The sequence below is a fragment of the Alexandromys fortis genome, unplaced genomic scaffold (genome assembly GCF_014885135.2).
Source record: "Alexandromys fortis isolate MF-2015 unplaced genomic scaffold, M_Fortis_MF-2015_v1.1 scaffold_37, whole genome shotgun sequence".
Lineage (NCBI taxonomy): Eukaryota > Metazoa > Chordata > Mammalia > Rodentia > Cricetidae > Alexandromys > Alexandromys fortis.
The window spans coordinates 145,239-161,200 of record NW_026067914.1 but is presented as its reverse complement, the minus strand read 5'-3'; the positions used below and the strand labels follow the sequence as shown (position 1 = coordinate 161,200).

Here is a 15,962-nt window from a genome sequence, read left to right as displayed (position 1 = left end):
CTTGTACATCAGTATTTATTGTAGCACTGTTCATAATAACTAAATTATAGAGCCAACCTAAATATCCAACAGTAAAGTAATGGATTTAAAAATGTATATCATTAATAAATGAGACCTCGTGAAACTGAAAAGCTTCTGTAAGGAAAAGAACATCATCAAAAGGGCACAATGGCAGCCTACAAAATGGGAAAAGCTCTTCACCAACCTCACATCTGACAGAGGACTGATTTCCAAAATATATAAAGGACTCCAGAAACTAGACATCATATTAAAAAATGAGGCACAGGAGGGAACTCCAGCAACAGCTCTGGACCATGCCAGGAAGATGGGTACTATTATGGGGAGCAAATATATGGTGTGTTCTGGAAAAGAGGGCGAGAAAGACTGTATGTTCATATGCTATGGTCAAAGGTAGACCTGGAAAAGGGAAAGAGCTGAGGAGTGGGCTGAAATGGGTGCCTTGATGATGTCTGGGCCTGGGCAGCTCCTAGGACCCATGTCTGGTTTCATAGCTCTGATGCATCTCTTTTGATGTCCATGGCCCCTGATACCACCAAAGCCAAGAGGACAGGACTGTACAGCATTGGCCCCACCCCCTCACTAGCTGCAACACTACGGAGAACTGGTCCTGCCCCTCACTGGCTGAAACACTCAGGAGAGAATCCTATACGTTACCTGGGCATCACTGTAGAAAAAAAGTCAATGAAATGATTCCTAATGATATTCTGCTATACTCATAGATGGTACCTAACCCGGTTGTCATCAGAAAGGTTTCACCCAGCAAATGATGGAAACAGATGCAGAGACTCACAGCCAAACATTAGGCAGAGCTCGAGGAATCCTGTGGAAGAAAGGGAGGAAGGGTTATAGGAGCCAGAGAGGCCAAAAACACTATGAGAAAACACACAGAGTCGTCTAGAATTGGGCTCATGGGGACTCACAGAGACTGAACCATCAACCAGAGAACTTGCATAGGACTGACCTGGGTTCTCTGCACATGTGTTCCAGTTGCATGACTTCATCTTCTTGTGGGACTCCTGGCAGCAATAGGAGAAGTTGCCTCTGCCTCAGTTGCCTGCTCTTAGCACCCTTTACTCCTGCTGGGTCGCCCTGTCCAGCATTAATAAGGCGCCTAGTCTCACTGCAATTTGATAAACTGTGGCTGGTTAATATACATGGATGACCTGCACTTTTCTGAAGGGATGGGGAGAGGGAGAGACGTTGCAGGGAGGGACTGGGAGAAGAGGAAGAAGGGAGGGGAAACTGATCACGCTGGAGAAAATTAATTAATTGATTGATTGATTGATTGATTAATAAGAAAGAGAGAAACAAACAAAGATGTATCTAAATAGAGTGATATCTTTTTTCAGCCATAAAGAAAAATGAAGTTAGGTTGTTTGTAGGGAAATGGATACAACTGGAGATAATCATATTAAATTAAACCAATCTTCTAAAGACAAATATCATTATATTTTCTTTTATTTGTGCTTCCTAGATTTTATATAAATGCATAAGATCATGCACATATATTTGACATGAAGGTGGAAACAAAATGTCTTGAACAAAGACTTGAGTAAAATGAGGCTAGGAATGGGAATATATACACAGTTTAAGTGTGTGTGTGAGAGAGAGAGCATGCGTGTGTGTTGTAGAAGAGTGTGTGAGAGTATATGTGAGTGTGTATGTGTGTGTATGAGAGAGACAGAGAAAGAAAGACAGACATGAACAAAGTAGAAGGTGTACAATACAATGTGGAGGAAAAAGGAGTCTCGAGGAAGTGGGGAGGAGGAACAAGGCAAGATAACGCACTCAGTACTTTTGCTGCCGCAGCAAAGTACCTGACAAGAAACGGTTTAAAGAAGGAAAGTTTTCTTTAGGCACACAGTTTGGAGAACACATCTGGTCACAGCAGAGAAAGAACAAGGAACTGAGGCCACCGGCCACATTGCAGCCCCTGTCAGGAAGCAGATTTTGAGCAGAAAGTAGAGATACGCTGCGAATCTCAAGATTTATCACCAGTGATAAGCCTTTAGACATTGTGTAAGTGCCTCCTAACAGTTCCAAGATCTCTGAAAACAGGATTCCTGCCTGGTGGTCAGGCATCCGGACACATGAGCGCACACACACAGGATTAGTCCACATTCACACAACAGGGAGGAAGTCAAACAAAATACAGCAAAATCTCTTACGCAGAATCTGGGTGTATCTTCAGCATAAGAGGGGCTGTCTTGAGAGAGGAAAAGGAACAACTGAGGGAGGGACAGGAAATGGGTGCACATATGAGCAAGGCACAGTGGTCTATATGTGTGAATAATAAAACTTGTTATTTTGTGTATAATAAAAAGCACTGGATTTGGTTGCATGTAAAATTAATGTTAGCTGGGAATTTAACCTTTTTAATTATTACATTGAAAATGAATATATTTTAATGTCTAGGAATATAAGAACAGTATTGCCAAACTCATAAGTGAAATGAAAATCAAAGAGGAGGGACATAAAATTGAAATGAGCAAACTTTATCAGGATATGCAGAAAAAAGGTAACTTTACATTTTTAATTTATTGAGTTCTGACATATTGTGCAGCAATTTAAAGGTGCATATTATTTTTTCCAATAATAGTATTCTTGAATGAACACACCTTGATACATTTTAATTTAAGTTTTGTATATTTATGCAACATAAATATAATAGTTCTAAGTCTTGTTCATGTTTGTGATCAATTCTGCCTAATGTGGACCAATAGTTCCATTCCCTGGTAACTAAGCATTTGAATACGTGAACCTATGGGGCCATTCTTATTCAAACCACCACACCTCAAATGTATGTGCTCTGTGCAGTCTAGGGGACTACATGCATGCAAATAATAGCTGTGAAGCCAGGTTTCCCATTAAAACCACACTGTAAAGTGATCTTGGGTAATGAGTCTATCTTGTACCTCTGGTTTCTTTCTCCTAAGATGGAGCCAGCACTTCTCTCAACAGTTCTCATTTGTTTTAACATCTGTGCCTAGAAATGGCGTTTTATGTGATGTTCTGCCTTAGAGATAGCATCCCGAGAAAGGCCCCTCCATTTTAGGCTTATTTGGTTAACAATTTTCTCACCTTTTGGATGTAAAATGTCCCCACTGGCTGTTTGCACAGTTGGTCCCCAGTTGGTGCTGTTTGGGGAGGTTGTGGAACCTTTAGGAGATAGAGCCTACCTAGAAGAAGTGTGTCATGGACAGGAAACCTTATGTTTACAGTCCAACCTGACTTCATATTATCTGTCTGCTTCCTGGTCCACTGAGATCAAGAAGCCACTGCAGGCTGCCAGCACTACAGACCTACTCATGGTGTGTCTTTTCCACACGGTGGCTTGAATCTACTGATACTGTGAGCCAAAACAAACCTTTCTTCCCCTAAGTTGCTTCTTCTCAGGTATTTTGTTACAGTGATGGGAAAAGTAATAGTTTCCCCCTAAGTTGCCAACACTTTGCATGTTCTTCCTGCATCATCCCAATCACAGCTGTAATTAATGGCTGCCTCCTAGCCCAAAGCAGAAATTCAGTGAAAACAGAGGACACATATATTCTGTATGGATGTCTGGTACACATGTGATCAATAAACATGCCGAATAAGCAAATGAAAAAATTAATAAATGGAAGCACATAACTTTGAACTGTTAAATGACTAAATTTATTTTTCTTTTACTTAGTTGAATTAAATGAAGAAAAGCACAAAGAACTAATGATAAAGAAAGAGATGGAAATATCAGAGTTAAATGAAAAGTTAAGAACTCAAGAGAAGGAAAAACAAAATGAAATACTCAAACTACATCTAGAAGTAGGTGCTTGCAAGTCTGCTAAACAGAAGTGTGTTCCTTAGTCTAACCATGCTTTGTCTCCTATTGCAGTGACATAAATTTCAGGACTAGATAGAACCTTCTAAGAAGACTCCACACATTCTCATTCTCCAGCAAGAGCAGCGCTCAGTCAGCAGGCTACCAGTCATAGGCTTGATCAAAAGAAGGTCATAACTTCCAGGAAGGACATTGCTTCCTCTGAGAATGAGGACAGCAACTCAGGAGTTAGCTGTTTTACAGTCTACTCTACACAGGAGGCACACAGACACCATGCCAGCATGGCAAGAGTACAACAAATCCTTGGCAAAATTTCTCTCCAGAAGAAATCACGAACCCTTTTGTTCTATATGGGATAAAAACAAGCAAATCTCTCTAATATAGTTCTAGGAAAGCATATGTTCTAGAGACAAACAAAACTTCTTTGAAACATTTGTATATGTACTTTAAATAAGTATATCTCATAAGTCTTGTAGTTTCTTTCTTTTCAATGAACTACTTATTCCACTAATGTCAGAATCTCACGGATACTGATGTGTTAACAAAGTATTTGTCTGAGGCATTTTTTCTACATCTACCAACCTCTTCTTCCAGTATTATGCCATGACTTCCACCCATCTCTACTTTGACATTACATTATGCAAAAATTCACAGAGCTTAATTAAAATAATTTACTCTTTATTTTCCAGGAACATTGCAATGCCTAGGGTGCTTTTAGGTAACATTTGGGGACAGAAAGGGTTACACTGCTTCAGAGGGATTTTGCTACTGCTGTTGCTGCCACTGCACTGCTATACAGCTGCTGATGGGTCACCTCTGCCTCCTAGGCTAGTCTATCCACAGAGAGGGCTGGATTGCCAACTGAAATACAGCAGGCCTTATTTCAAGATGTACCCCCAACTTACCATCTCTCAGTTAGGAATTTGTGTTTTATTTGCTATCTGGGATCTGCCAATAGACTCATCTGATTATACTATTTGACTAGTACTCGGATGTCTTTGTGTATCTTCATTATAACTCCAGTTCTCTCCTAAAACCAGAACACAGTCTCATGGAAAGCTTATCTAGTTTGCTGAGAGGCCACACTAAGGTTCATCTAAAAGGAAGAACTATAGTGGAACATTGTGCTTTAAAAATGGCTTATAAGAATAGGCTATACAGATCGTTTAATTTGACTCAGTTTAATCCAAAAAAAAGAGCCTGAAGTGACTAAATCAATTTCTAATATTTGGCTTCAAAGTTTGAAAGATCTGTGAGCATATCTCCTGAGACTGTGGATTACAGTGGATTTTCCTGACGAGAGCACAACAGTGGTGATGGGAAACATTTTCTACTTGGAGATCAAGAGTATGCCTCACATGGAATGGGGGAGAGCAATGGTATTTAGAGGAAAAGTACCGTGCTACCTCTAGAGGTAGCACCCAGACTTTTGACCCTCTTTTAAAGCCCCCCAAATAATTTTAACCCACCATCTAGCTGAATCTTGTTTAGATAGTCTTTGTTCTTTTTTCCAGTTGTTTTGTAAAGACTTTTCTGTCTGCTATATAGAGTGTGTTCAATTACAAAATATATAGCAAAGGATGTTGCTGGTATACTTTTTCTGTAGAAACATTGTTTCTGAGTATTGAACTACAATCGCCTTAATGACTTTCTTTTTTTTAATTTGGTTCAGTTTGACACAAAACTAGCAAGAGTTCAAACTAAATCAAAGTCGTATCCGGATGCTACTATTTTGCCGCAGAGTATCTACAGAAGGGTAGGTGCATTTTGTCCCATGACTCTGTCTTCAGTAAATTAATTGCATCAATGTGTTCCTATGAACATTTGTTTCCTAATGTTTATTTTAAATATAGTAAATTAATTTTGTAGCCTTATACCAGTTTTTTTTCCTTTCAATCACACAAAAGTGAAGCTACAGGCCTTTCAAAGTAAGATAATCTTAAAAATATAAGCCTCAGGTGTGCTTTGATTGTTGTTTTGTCTTTCCTTATACTTAATCTTACTTCTAAATTGCAATGACAGCCTTTCTTCTGCTCATTTAGAAGCTTCAACATCTTCAAGAGGAAAAGAGCAAGGAGATTGCGAGTCTCCAGAACACCATCCGAGACCTGGAGCGGCACCTCGCGGCTGCCAAAAACTCCCGCCCCCCTCGGGGACGGTTTTGAGCAGAGCACTTTAGGCATTAGCTACAACTTAGTTTCTTTAAAGGCACTAAAATTCATTCTGTTTTCAATGTGAGCATGCTAAATAATAAAGACGCACACTTTTAAGCTTTTTAAAATTGCATTTATTTAGATAAATCCGTTCTGTGGCCAATTCTGTACTGCATTCTTGCTTATTGGTATTAGCCATAAAAGAGTTCAGGTTCATAGGGCTGAGTTTCTCTATTGAACCATCATTGATTATGGGAATACTGTCTTAAGCAGTATGCAGATTACCAACATACTTTTCTTCCGTTACATCTTTCAAGACAGTCACTCACAATTCAGAAGAACAATACAACACAGGATGAAGAAAACAGGATACACAGATGTATGTAGTGAAAGTAAAGCTAGTATAAAAAGATAAGAAGATATTCAAAATGCAGTCTGTTAAAGACTTAATTGGTTAAAAATGAAAGTTTAAAAAGATAAAAGTTCCTATTGTTTTGAGAGTTTAAGTAAAGAAAAAAACTGGAAAATGTGTCTTTGTTGTTCTTCCTCCATTCTAAATTACGAGCTATCCAACAGAAACCCCTAGGTCATAGTTTATGTTTCTGTTCTCATCAATGTAATTAGAACACGGGAAAAAGAAAAAGAAAGACATATTAACCAAAAGCTGCAATCACCTTTTAGTTACCCCATAATACAAATTTGATTTGGGTGAAATTTTCCTTGGCATCAAATTTTAAATTTAGGAGCCAATATGATATATATCTTCATGTTTGGACAAATCCAATTCCTACTTTTAGTTCACTGATTAATTAAATGGGTTGCAAAATTTCTAGAAATGAAATTGTCTCTTTAGGCTGACTTAGGGAATATACAATTTATTTTAAATATTTAGTTTGAACGTCATTTTCACTTTTTGGTCTTATTATTTCAGCTTCAGGTGGTGCCAGCTTCTGTGGGGTTTAGTGGCTGACTCTGTCAGGCAGCGGGAGGTGATCGACATTGACAAGATTCAATGACTTTCTCCTCCGCAAAAAGCCCCTGTCAGCTACATAAAGATGGGAGGTTTTCGGCACACTGTCAAGTGATTGCAGACCCTGACTTCTCAAATATGAGATGGCGACAGTGGCAGCAGCAGCTATTAGTGGTTGTCCCTGACTCCTTAGACAGCGTACATAGGAGCTGGTTTACGCACCCCTTCCGACAAAGCTTCCGTTGGGCAAGTGAAAGTTGTACACCTTCACTTGCCTGCATGTCTCAGCTCTCTAAGTGACCCTGCTTGTGCTGGCCCCTGTGCTTATGGCGGTGATGTAGGCCTGAAGGAGGCAAAGCTGGCTCCATATTTAGTGCTTCTGGTTGCTGGTTCTCTGAAAGCTCACTGTTCCCGAGATGCCCATGCCCGTGCCTGTGATGGTGCTTGTGGTGGTGGTGTGCTTTGGAGGGCTCCGCTGATCTACCCACAGCAGGTAAGGACACGTTTTTACAGAACTCTTCATCTTCGAGACTCTGGAACAAATTTACAGATCGCTTATTAACAAGCTCATAGATTTACTTTGAGTGCATAAAAAAGTTACTTGTAGAGGCAATATTTATGTTATTCCAACAAGTTAATTAGGATACAGTTAACAGTATATTACTATAATATAGTATATTAATATGTGTATATAATATATATGTATACAATATATGTGACATGTGCAAATAATATATAAATACTAATTAATTTTATGTATTGGTGTTTATGTGCATAATAGTTGTGTTTATATTACATACATATATCACATACTGTATATATTATACATGTGTGTTAATATATACTTAATGTATTATATTAATATGCTATATTTATATAATATATATTATACAGTATATTAGTGAAAAAGAGCCTGACCTTGGTCTCAGTGTCTACATTTTTTATTAAAGGTTTAAAGAAGCCAAACTACTGTTATTTCCATAAAATCAAAACTAAACTGACTGAAAACACTTATGTTGTAGTGAAGTCAGCCAAACATGGAATCCTGACATCAGTAACTTTTCATGCCTGTCATCGAATCTAGTCTTTTTTCTAAGCAAAATGGCTTCTTTCTAACTATTCAAAAATGCCAGTTAAAAACTGGCAGCTTTTCATTCTGCAATATGTGTGAGAAAATGTTTTTAATTTCATCAAAGCTTTGGTAATCTTTACACAGTTCTGTCGAGTAAAAATAGCATCATGGCCTACTTTAATTGACAGCATATCTGTACTGGTACCCTCGGAGGCCAGGAGAGGGCACCGCATCCCCTGGAACTGGTCTTGGGGTAGCTCTGAGCTGCCAGGTCGGTGCTGGGGACTGAACAGGGGTCCTCTGCAAAAGCAGCCAGTGTTCTTAACCACTGAGCCATCTCTCTAGCCATGATTTGTTTGCTTGTTTGTCTCTAACGCCTTTCAAGATGAAGGAGCAATATAAGTCTTGCAAATATGTTTTAAAGAGTGTTACATGACAGAAAATGTATGTTTAAGATTTTCTTACATAATTGATGATGGACCACTTATTTAGGAAGATTTTTAAAGTTTTCTCCTTATCCCCCAGTAAAAACAACTGTGAAAAATACCTACCGTGAGAGAGCAGTTTCCACACTTATTCTCACAGTAAGCGATCTTAATGGCTTCTTCAACATATGGGAAAGTGAGGAAGGAATAGGGCAAGCCAAGGTGATACACAAGACGGCCACATCTAAAAGGCAAATGGTGATGTTACTACTTTACTCTCTGTGGTGTGACCCTACTCAGACTAGACTGTATTAGGTATTACATGCTAAGCCCCTTCCGTGCCTTTAATAAATTTCCTTGAGTGGGATATATAATTGAGTTCCCAGGCAATATACCAGGTAAGGTTATAGCAAGATTAGTGATTCTAATTTTAATATTTTGAAATGCTATAGATGTCATTAAAATAATGTTTAGTGTGTGATGACTGTGAGTTAGTCAAATACTTCTTAATTAGCATATATTCTGCCAAAGACTAACCATGGGAGCTTTTCATAACTGCTCAGGCAAGACAGATTCCACAGAAACAGAAGCCATTGTGTAACAAAAACAATGTCGAAGTTTTGGGTAGTGTCTTCTTTATTTATTAATGTGTAGTGTAGGAAACAAACCCGAGCCTTACATATCCTATGTATGTGCTCTGCAAGGGAGCTATATCACCAGCCCTTAAGTTGAGAGAGACTCTCATAATGAACTCACGGTGAAGTCTAAGCTAGCCTGAAACTCATGTCTATTGAAAGTCACACATACTGGCATTGCAGGTATATAGCACATGCGTACACTATGCTCACTAGCTCATTTATCCCATGAAACATATCTGAGATAAGAAAATTTTCAGCCCAATAAAATAACTAGAATTATAATTCTACATTCTCCAAAATGATAAGGTTGAAATGTCTAATTTTACTGACATATTATCCAAAATATCATCTTTATAATTGTACTTTACAACTGACTAGAAGTTTAGGGGGCAGAAAGAACGAATTAAAGCTGCAAAGATATTTAATGTGAGACAAAGTAAGGACCCAGCCCAGGTAGAGCCAGAAGGAAGCAAGCATCAATTAAGAATGCTTTCCAGAAGACAACATTTGAATCGAAAGTCTCAAAATATCAATGTTTTATTTGATCATAGATTCCAAAATAAATTCATAGAGATCACGTTGAAAGCTGTAAATTAATTAGATAGAAACAAGTATAAACTACAAAGTATGATTATTAATCTGCACAACATTTAGAATTATACCTGTTATGCAAATGAATTCCTCCATTTGTTTAACACAGAGGGAAATGTACAGTCAGTTTTCTGTAACCACCTATTGGAATGGTGGACTCATATTTAACTCAAAATATATAAAATATAAAAACCAAACCTTCAATAATTTTAAACTGAATACTTATATAAAACAAAGACAAATGCCTAATTTTAAATATTTTATTACTAAATACAAATCAGGAAATAAACACGTGAGAACATTTTTGCAAAAATCTAGAGGAAAAGCAACAAGAAAGTCATTTGAGGGACTGATTATGAAGGCATCATAGATAAATGCAGACTTAGAGTCTGGTGAATGACCAGAAGTCCCGAACTGCCTGTTAGACTTTTCTACAGGGTACACGACAGCAATGCCATCACACATGATCATGTAACACGACATAGATGAAGGGTAAGGGGCTGGAGGCAGAATGCAGTAGGATTGGATTGCGTCCTCTAGAGCTGGCCTCTCTCCCTCCAAGAAAACTCACAGAAAGGTCAAAGCTTAAGGAATAGGTTTTAAAAGAATGTAAGAGTCGTGGAATTTAAGATGCTTGTGGCTATAACTGTGGAGAGATATCTGGGTTTGTATTCAGAACTGTATGTGAACTTTGGACTTATTTCAATTCACTAGGATGTATGTTGTATGGTCAGAGAATACATGAGGTCAGTTTTACAGAATGTCTAGTGGGAAGAGAAGGAAAACTAAACCACTCTGAATAACACGGACATGTTACTAGGAAGAACAGAGGAAGAAGAATGAGGAGGAGGTAGGGTGGGGAGAGTAGAAGAAAGCTGTGGAGAAAAACAGCAGAACAATGTCAGAAGGATCCAAACCGAAAGTGTTCCCAAAGCAAGAAATCACATGAGAAAACTGAACTGTGGCACTGGGCAGTGGAGAACGCCGCCGTGAATGACTAAAGGAATTAATAGCTCGTAAGAGTCTGGGAGGGTGGCTCACCTGTCGTATATGAGGAAGTCATCTTTGTTTCCATTTAGGAGAGTCCAGACATCTGTTTGATGTTCTTCCTGTCGGTAAACAGCAATCTGGGCTGACACCTGCTTTTTCAGGTGTATGTGTTTTAGCTGAGAAGGGGACCCTTGGTGGTTAACAACAATGTAGGAAATGTTAGAATATCCCTGGTGCTCTAGTTTTAGTCGCAGGTCTTCCAGTCTAGGGGAAAACACACAAAACGAACAATGTCATTTAGTTTGTTTATTTGTTCTGTCTTCTACATTCATTTTATTTTCTGCGAAGCTCTTATTATTTTTAAGTGACTGTAATTTTTCTTTGTGTTGTAAAACTGAACCTTTCGCCTTTACTTAAAACTTGAAGCTTTTTTTTTTTTATGTTTTTCTGTGTAGCCCTAACTGTCCTGGAACTCATTCTGTAGACCAGACTGGACTCGACCTCAGAGATCCACCTGCCTCTGCCTCCTGAGTGTTGGAATTAAAGATGTGCGCCATGACCACCTGGTTAAAACTTGAAGTTTTATGCTAAATGCTTGCATGAACATGAGCGCCAAATTAGTAAATATTTAAATTTGCCTTGCAGATATATAGAACGGTGTGCAATTAATATTTGATGGGTGACTCAACCTATATTTTTGACTTATGATTGTTAAGTGAAGCAAAACCTTCTATTACAATCCTAGTGTTTACTGTCTGTGCTGGCAGCCTTCCTCTGCTTCTTATATTGAACTTTTGCTCTAATAAGAGTAAATTTTACATGGGTAAACCATATTGAGAAGTTACAAAATGTAGGAACACAAAAAGGAAAACATATTCAAAGCCCAGGAATATCACAGTAAACATTTTGGTAGTATTTTATATATCCATGTGGGGTGTGTGTGTGTGCGTGTGTGTGTGTGTGTGTGTGTGTGTGTGTGTGTGTGTCTTCCTGGTCTTATCATCAAATTTGTGTTATACAAACATACTCATCTACAAAAGCATAATTTAATAATTACATTATTTCTATTTTTATTGCATTTTACATACATTTGTTTGTATTTAATAGGCTTTCCCTAAAGATATTCTAAACCTTCGAAGACTGCTTACCTGGATGCCTGCAAAAGGCACAGGTATCAGCTGGCTTGCAGAAGAGCAACCACAGTCACTGTGCCCTCTGAGTTTAGCATTGGATTTTCATCTCCTATCTTCCAGGCTGGAGGTTGCTTACAAGCAGGGCTTTGGCCTTGGCTCTCTGCTCCTCCATAGGGGAGGAGACAGAGAGCCAGGGCTAGCCCTAGGCTTCTCCACATTGCTGACGTTGTCCTATAAAACAGAAAATGAACTTCATCAATAACTTCATAGTCATTGCTATGCATTTGTCTAAACACAGTAGGTACGATCCTACTAACTAAAACTCAGCCTATGGGTTCTGTCTTCATCTTGTTGCGCTCAGTCTTCTGTTGCCATGAACCTCTTTCCACTAAACTTTTTTATGAAGGGGAAAGTGCCAGCTAAAAGGCCGAGGAGTGGTCAAACAAATCAGCTAGCTCTCTGTAGCACGATACTGCAATTAGCACGCTTATGGAAATGTGCCTGATTGACAGCCAGGCACTTCTCTAGGAGAAGACACCTATTTAGAAGTGTACAGTCATATCCACTCTGCAAACACATTCTGACTTTCATTTGAGATGCACTAAGTTCTGACTGCTTTGTTCTGTCCTCTGTCAGTCTAGCAAATGTTAGAAAGGAATTCTGCACAAGGCTACACAAAGCCAGCACAGAAAGAGATGTGAGAAGAAAGGGTGTAGCAGTAGATTCAGGGCCCCAGTGTGAACGTGGCTCGTGATGGCCCTTAGATCTTCTTGTATGAAATCTTCCTGGAAAGTCCCAGGCAAAAGGCAGAGAGCAAACTATGACATCAAGTTCAAGCCTTCCACATTTATAACATCTTGGATACATTCAATACTTTTGGCTTGTTAGTTCCCCATGTTTAGTTGTATGATAATAAAGAATTTGAATCTCTTCAAATATAAGACTACTTGCTTTGATATTGCCACCATACTTAATTTAAATACACCCAAAAGGAAAATCTTAGCCAAGGAGAAACATTACAAGTCATTGCTCTTGCCACATCTAAGACTCATTTCTGTTTCTAATACCACCTTCATGAAGCTCCAACAACTAGATAGAACATTCATGCACGAAAAGATGCGCTGTTACCCATGAAAGTTAAAATATTATAGAATATTAAGTTCCTGAACAGAAATAGACCCCAAAGTAGGGGCCATTTCTCTCATTTTTGGGTTTTGTTTTGTTGTTGTTGTTGTTTGTTTGTTTTTTTTTTTTTTTTTTTTTGGCTTTTTGATGAAGAGTTTCTCTGTAGCTTTGGAGCCTGTCCTGGAACTCGCTTTGTAGACCAGGTGGCCTTGAACTCACAGAGATCTGCCTGTCTCTGCCTCCTGAGTGCTGAGATTAAAGGCATGCGCCAAACCACCTGACTTTCTTATAACTTTTTAAGGTAAATTTAGAGACATGATGAAAATGTGCAAAAATCATTAAAAAAAAAAAAGACCCACACAGCTGAGTCATGTTGATAAAAGAACAAAAGAAGTCAGGTGTGGGGGTCCATGCCTATAAAGGTAACACCTAAAACACTGAGGCAGAAGGATACCTCTGAATTCAAGAATAGTCTGACTACACGGTAAATTCTAGGCCTGTCTGGAATACAGAGTGAGAATGTGCCTCAAGGTAGTCGGTGCTTCAGCAGCACACCTACAGGTCCAGCATTTGGGAAGGTGAGGCAGAATTTCAAATTAGAAGCCAGACTCAGGCATGTAGTGAGACTGCCCTCTCCAAGAAAACTCTGACCTAAGAGGCTCACTAAAGAAAGGGGGGAAATCCAGCTGTAAAGTGGCGCACACCTTTAATCCCAGCTTTCAAGAGACAGAGGCAAGCAGATCTCTGTGAGTTCAAGACCAACCTATTCTATATAGTCAGTTCCACGACTGCCAGGACTACTTGTGAGACCCTATCTTGAAAAAACAAAAAAGAAAGAATGAAAGGAAGGAGAGCTGAGTCTGGTGTGCTCATCTTTAATCTCAGCTCTCAGGAAGTAGAGGCAAGTGGATCTCTGTGTGTTCAAGGCCAGCTAGGTCTACACACAGCAAGTTCCAGGCCAGCCAGGGTCACAGGGTAAGGCCCTGTCCGAGAGAGAGAGAGAGAGAAAGAGAGAGAGAGAGAGAGAGAGAGAGAGAGAGAGAGAGAGGGAGGGGGGGGGGGGGGGGGGGGGGGGGGGGGGGGGGGGGGGGGGGGGAGGGGGGGGGGGGGGGGGGGGGGGGGGGGGGGGGGGGGGGGGGGGGGGGGGGGGGGGGGGGGGGGGGGGGGAGGGAGGGAGAGAGAGAGAGGAGGGAGAACACATGCCTTTTAACTCCGTCTTGGCTATTTTGTAGGGTGGTATTTACAATAATAATGGGATTATTCTTATATTGGTCAGTTACTCAGTTTTTCTAGAACTATAAAGCCAAAAACAGTGCTAAGCACATTTACGTATGCCAGTTGTGCCTGGGAAGATTACACCCTTCCTGCAGCTGTGGCAGCTATGTCTCAGAGAGACTGCAGGTGCCGTGTCTATGACCACACAGATAAAATCCCCAAGAACAGGTTCCTGTTGATTCTGCCCAATCCAAAACAGGATCTCTCCACCACTGGGGTACACTGGTATTTTTTAAATACTTCACCTTGCAATAACTAGAGCAGCCAGTTTTCCATGTGCTCTGGGACAGTGAAATGAGCATCAAAACAAGCCGTTCAGTTTCTTAATAGAAGTCTAGCTTGCACAAATTTCCTAAACTGAGTTTATGCGGGGCTCTGGGTCCAATCTCCAGCACACACACCTCTCAGAAATGTAAATTAAATTCCGTTGTTACAGAATCGCCAGCATGAAGAAGGCGCTTGATATCTGCCATGAAACAGACATTTTCAAATGGCTCAATGGCAAGCACAATAGAGGAGATGATTCCCTTCACCTGTATTTCTAATGAAAAGAATTATATCAGTAAATGGGGAGCATGGGGACCTTGGGGGAGGGTTGAAGGGGAGGGGAGAGGCAGGGAGGAGAGCAGAGGAAAATGTAGAGCTCAATAAAAAAACCAATAAAAGAAAATAATTATCTAGTGGCAGAGGGAAAACTAAAGAGACTAGATGTCCACTGGCAGACTTCCCTGTCGTTATAATCAATAGGCTGCTCAACGTTGCTTACAGTTGTTTTTGTAGGATAAGCTTTGCACTTTAACTGTCAAGGAACTGTATAAAAGAATGGGGGTAAATAAAGTTAGATACAGTGACAGCCTTCAGTGCCTTTCACTCTTATTCCGCACACAACTACATTTGATTGCACACACACACACACACACACACACACACTAAAAGGGAAATACGCACACTCCCTGCCACACAGCCTTTCCCTCTGAACTTACGACCAACACTTTAAAGCCCCTCGCCCACCTAAGGGCTCCCATTCCCGACTTAAACTCAAAAACTACCCACGGACCACCTGTGGCACAGCCAGACCTCCTCTAAAGGTGACCACTTCTGCGCTGTGGGTGGAGCCTGCTCCCTCCCTACTCTTTATTCTGAAACTGCTTGCGATTTCCCCGGACCCCTCTAAAGTACAGAGAGCTGAGCGTCTTTCTGTCTCTGTTCTTGAAATCCATTCGCTTTTCCTCGTTTGCCTTCGCTCTACCCTTCAGTGGAAAAACTGAGATTGGATCAAATAATATTGCCCACATAACACCACACTCCTGCACGGAGGAAAGACTGCCTCTCCTTTCTCCAGCTCCCCCTGGGCACAGCCCAGCAAAAAAAAAAAAAAAAAAAAAAAAAAAACGAAATCAACAAAAAGCGCTAACTGTGCTTCCCAGACACTTTACCTACCACACCCAAATTCTTGTTCATTTTTTAAAATCTGTTTTTAATGTCTTTTTCCAATCTTTTTACAAAGCCTATTGTGAAGGGGAGGAAAGGACTTTATCGGTCTCAGAAAACATTTCCCAAACTAAAAGAATCAAGTCCTACTTACGCAACCCCTTCGGACTAGTTTGCTTCCTCTCCCTCTCTTTGCTCTAGCAGGGCAGCTCCACAAAGCCTGACACTGACATTTATAGCCCTGTTGTTTACTTCACCCTCTGAGGTGCAGTCCAAAGTTCAATGCTCCCTCTTGCAGCGACCTTGCAAGCGCAGCAAGCC

General features: G+C 40.1%; 2 protein-coding genes across 4 annotated transcripts in view; one reads left to right on the top strand and one right to left on the bottom strand.

Moving 5' to 3' along the window:
- Ccdc152 (coiled-coil domain containing 152) overlaps positions 1-7,028 on the top strand; it is a 20,846-nt gene extending 13,818 nt beyond the window's left edge. The window contains exons 5-8 of one of the 2 annotated variants that reach the window (XM_050139004.1): positions 2,437-2,539; positions 3,695-3,822; positions 5,511-5,594; positions 5,881-7,028. In XM_050139004.1, coding sequence (XP_049994961.1) covers positions 2,437-2,539; positions 3,695-3,822; positions 5,511-5,594; positions 5,881-6,003 — 438 coding nt within the window. In that variant the 3' untranslated portion in view covers positions 6,004-7,028. The remainder of the gene's footprint in view (positions 1-2,436; positions 2,540-3,694; positions 3,823-5,510; positions 5,595-5,880) is intronic. The other variant, XM_050139005.1, reaches the window with a different exon arrangement.
- On the bottom strand, positions 6,103-15,962 carry Selenop (selenoprotein P). 2 transcript variants are annotated; one of them, XM_050139002.1, is made up of 5 exons: positions 15,796-15,962; positions 11,826-12,041; positions 10,729-10,941; positions 8,585-8,702; positions 6,103-7,494 (listed from the first exon to the last, which is right to left on the bottom strand). In XM_050139002.1, exons 2-5 carry the CDS (start codon positions 12,026-12,028, stop codon positions 6,880-6,882), a joined length of 1,149 nt encoding a protein of 382 aa, XP_049994959.1. In that variant the 5' UTR covers positions 12,029-12,041; positions 15,796-15,962; the 3' UTR covers positions 6,103-6,879. The 2 variants fall into 2 exon arrangements, with proteins under 2 accessions (XP_049994959.1, XP_049994960.1); XM_050139003.1 differs by having other exon boundaries at positions 6,898-7,494.